At 36.4% G+C, this 4,316-nt stretch overlaps 1 protein-coding gene across 1 annotated transcript in view; it reads left to right on the top strand.

The window, feature by feature from the left end:
* The first annotated feature begins 763 nt into the window (after nucleotides 1–763).
* The window catches only part of smpdl3a (sphingomyelin phosphodiesterase acid like 3A), a 9,806-nt gene continuing 6,253 nt past the window's right edge, over nucleotides 764–4,316 (top strand). Inside the window, exons 1-2 of the mRNA XM_005751889.1 lie at nucleotides 764–950; nucleotides 1,539–1,752. Of these exons, the coding sequence (XP_005751946.1) occupies nucleotides 863–950; nucleotides 1,539–1,752 (302 nt within the window). The 5' untranslated portion in view covers nucleotides 764–862. The remainder of the gene's footprint in view (nucleotides 951–1,538; nucleotides 1,753–4,316) is intronic.

Genomic DNA, 4,316 nt, shown 5'->3' with positions numbered 1-4,316 from the left:
ATGCAGTATGTCAGTGGAAAAAAAAAACAACTAAATTCAGTTGAGCTGAAAAGAATGATACCAAACAAGGCAAGGGGGAAAAATAAAATGAAACAATTTGAGGGTGAAATACAAACGTAAACTCAAAAGGAGTCAAAAGTGACCGGTTGTATTTCAGACCTCAGAGGGTTAATCCAACAAATCATGAACAATTAGGTTTCAATTTTTGTTCAAGACAGTGCAGATTTCTGACATTTTGTGTAATTTAAGCATGTAACAATGATTGTTTTCTAACAAAAAGCAGTGGGAAACTTAATTTAGACTTGTGTTTGTAAATGAACCGTCCCATGTTGTGTAGCTTTCTGGATTTTATATTTATTGGGCTACATATTTATTTAATATACAGGTTATACAGTACATAAGATCAAAACTCACATGTTTTGTGTAACTAAAGTGTATAATTATGTGAGCTACAGACAATAATTAAGTTATAGACTATATTTATATAAAAAACGTGTATACTTACTGCATTTGAATTATTTTAACCACATGTAACCACCTGCATATGTGTTTGGAAAAAAAAAGGCTTTGATTTTGCCACCCCATTTGATGTCTTTGCCACCCTCATGCCACCCTAAGAAAATTTCTCTAGATTCGCCCCTGAGTAAATGTACTTACATAACTATACAAGCACAAATCCTCCAGGAACTTGACTTTCATTTTCATAAGTTCCTTCCCCTGCGTCTTAAAACACGGAAGTCACGTGACCATTCAGTCGCTTTGTTCCTGTTTACTTTGGGATAGGGGCAGTAACATCATTGACAGCTAGCTTGTTTATATAAGCTATGTGTTTCCCGGTGCCGTCGGTTTTAACGCTCTGAAGATGTTGCGTTTGTGTTTTCTGCTGCTGTGTTACAGCGCGGCTCCGCTTACTGCGGCACCGACTGGAAGACGTTACCTGGCGAGCACAGGTGAGCGAGAGCCCCGAAACCTCCACCGTTAGCGACTTTGCGCTATTTATATCTTGTGTTACTATCCAGGGACTCAAAAACTTATAGTCCTCTGAACTGTGCAACGCACAGCTTTTTTTCTCTGATAGAATTCATGCAACAAAATAGAAAACATGAAATATAAAGGTGGGAATTTTCTTATCTTTCATTTAGACACAAGACATGGTGGGTTTGAATTTAGGGTGAATATTTGCAGTTAAAGTTATTTAATATTATATATATTTGGTGAAAACTTTATAATTGAAGACTGCTATTAAGTTAATATACAGTATATATAAGCCTTGTAACTATGACCTCAGATACATTGAGCTCACAAATCAAAATAAAATAGTCATTGACGCTGACAGGGAAAGAAAAACTAGTCTGTAATTCTAGTATTGGATGGGCTTATTATTCTTCTCAATTAAATCAAGTGGTTTAAATTATTTTTTGCATTTACATTTACATTTTCATAAAAAAATAAAATAACTTTAAAAATCAAACAGATTTTTAATTTGGTTCCATTCTAATTTCTGTTTTTGGTCATTCACCATCTCTTCATCTGTCCAGGGAGGTTTTGGCACATCACAGACCTCCACCTGGACCCCTCCTACCACCTGACCCCAGACCCCAAGAAGGTTTGTTATTCCTCCAAAGGAGTTCCTGCCACCAATCCCGGCCTGTATGGAGACTTCCTGTGCGACTCACCTTTCCGCCTCATTGAGTCCGCCTTCACTAACATGGCATCGCTCACACAGCCAGAGGACTTCATCATTTGGACTGGGTTGGTACTCGGATGAGGGAGAGAGTCTTTATTTTAGCTTTAAAAGGCTTTGCTGTGTTGCCTTCATGCAAATTGTGGGTTAACACAGATTCATTTTTTTCAGACTTGTGATTTACAGATTATAGAAACCATAGAAGTGTTTTTGGATTGGTTTCACATCCCCATCCTACACTGCAGCAGCAGTCATGTACTTCTGTGTGAAAGTATGTGATCTGTACTTTCTGGGCTAAAAGATTGAGGATGTTTGTTAGAAGAAATTTTTTACTGTTATATTAGTAATAGTAAAAACAGAGACGTTCGAGGTAGATCACAATTTTATATGGCCCATATTTTCTTTCTCAGATGTTGTAACAGCTCGTGTATATAGTGCCATTACCAATTCAAGATTTCAGTTCATCCCATATCTTGATTCATTTTCAAATAGTTGCAAAACTAAAGACATTTTTAGCTTCAGCTGTTCTTGACACATAAAATTACGACTGATTATAACATTTTACTACTTAACATTACTGTAAGTTTAGTTCAGAGTATCTAAGAGTATGAAGACAACAGTACTCTCTTTATGGAAACTCAGACTCAGGGAAAATATATTTATATAGAAATCTTTCTATAATTGTAAAATGTGAATTTTAGAGCGTTACTGCAGTCTGTTTATTCATCAAAATCACCCAGTGTATCAACATTGATATATTCAGTTTGCAGCGCGATACTAAATTTCATGTAATTATAGATTTAAAACACTCCGCTTGTGAACAATCTCTTTTAAAGCCACAGCTTTGGAAACCCCAACAAAAAGTGGTGGTGGTGTCATGTTAGAACTACATGTTCTTAACAGTAAGTTAGTCTTCACCTCTTATATAGTTAGGAGCTCGAGGTTACAGGAACCATTTCCAGTTTAACCACTCGTTCCACATTGTTCCAGTCAACACAGTCGATTATCAGTCCTGTTCCTCAAACCTGAGATGTTTTTATGACACATTGCAAAACAGTGACAAATTTGTGACAGTAAACCCTTTTGCACAACTCAGCCATGCTCAGGGCTTTTCCTGTCCCAAATATATATAGAAATTAGTTAAAATGAATCAGAACTATTAAATAGGATTGATAATAGTATTGATATCATTAAAATCATATCAGTGTTCATATCAGTTACATGAACCTGTAGCAAAACTACCTTGCTACAGGTGTTCGAGGCCAAGTTTGATAAACATTCTGCCGAGATCTGTTTGTCCTTTTTTTCTCTAAAGTCACATCATGCTAAGTTGTACACCATCAGAATTAATAGAGATTTTAATGTTTAAGTTTATTTTTTTAATCTTCTTTGACTTGTCACCAGTACCTAGTAGTGGTTTGGAGAGTTAAAGAGGTGACATCATTATGTTTGTGATTAGTTCAGAATTTCCATTGTCAAAAGTTTTTCTGTAAGAAATACACCAACCATAGATGCCTTCATGCGACTCAACAGGAAAAGTATCACTTCCTGAGATGTTATCTGGCTCACATCTCATTAGAAAAACCCACAATTTGTTTTCCTTTTGTGGGTTTTTTTGTGAGCACCACATGGGCCTCATCCATCACGTGATCAGAATAGAGTGCTGTGAAAAGTGTTTGCCCTCTTCCTGATTTTATTTTTGGCATATTTGTCACATTAGACACAAATAACCTGAGTAAACACAAAATGCAGTTTTTAAATGATGATTTTGTTAATTAAGGGAAATAAAGATGACCTAATAACTGGTTATGCCTTTGCTGCAAGAACTGCAGTCAGTTGTTTGTCATAAGTGGCAATAAGCCTTTCACATCACAGGGGAGGATTTTGGCCCTCCCCGCTTTGCCGAATTGTTTTAATTCAGGTATATTGGAGCATTTCCGGGTGTGAAAACAGAAACATGGCAATTACTTTTTAATAGATGTTTAATGAAGTTTGATTGTCACTTGAGCTAAAATGCTGAATCTTACAATTTTATTTTCTCATGAATAAATAAATAAGTGCAATTATTTCAGAGTGCCTACTACATTTAATAGTACTGAATAAAATCATGCAATCCCAGTCAAACACTGAAGCTCCAGGTCTGAGAGATGAGCAGAAGTTATCTACTCACTGTGAAAAGTAGCATTAAAGGGAGCTCTGCATGCTTTATAAGAGGTTAAAATAATTAGAGTGAACCAATGTTCACTACACTGCGATAGTGACACAGGATAAGTAAGCGTAGTTGTAAGCGTCAGTGTAAGCAGAATTGCACTCATGCACCTTTTTAATAATCTGCAGCTAATCAGCTAAGCCAGGAATTCATAGGCTTATTAAACGTGCTTAAGAGAACGGTTTGGCACTTAAAACTTAAAAAGACTCCCTGGGGTGGAGGATTAAGTTACTGTGCAAGCAGATTTGTGCTTTATGCTGTTGTTATTGGGCTTTGCAGCACAAGTTTGCCATTTCACTTAATGGGGAATCCATTGTACAGAGGAATTTACAACATGTTTGCAATATTGGACAAGCCAAGCATGTTTGGAACATATTCCAGTGTTATGTAGAGGGAATTTAGTCCTGTTGGGAAGTTGGTGGG

The sequence above is a fragment of the Pundamilia nyererei genome, unplaced genomic scaffold (assembly GCF_000239375.1).
Source record: "Pundamilia nyererei isolate P.nyererei 1_Seehausen unplaced genomic scaffold, PunNye1.0 scaffold00332, whole genome shotgun sequence".
NCBI classification, from domain to species: Eukaryota; Metazoa; Chordata; class Actinopteri; order Cichliformes; family Cichlidae; genus Pundamilia; species Pundamilia nyererei.
Note: the sequence above shows the minus strand (reverse complement) of the source record. Positions and strands in the feature narration are given on the sequence as shown.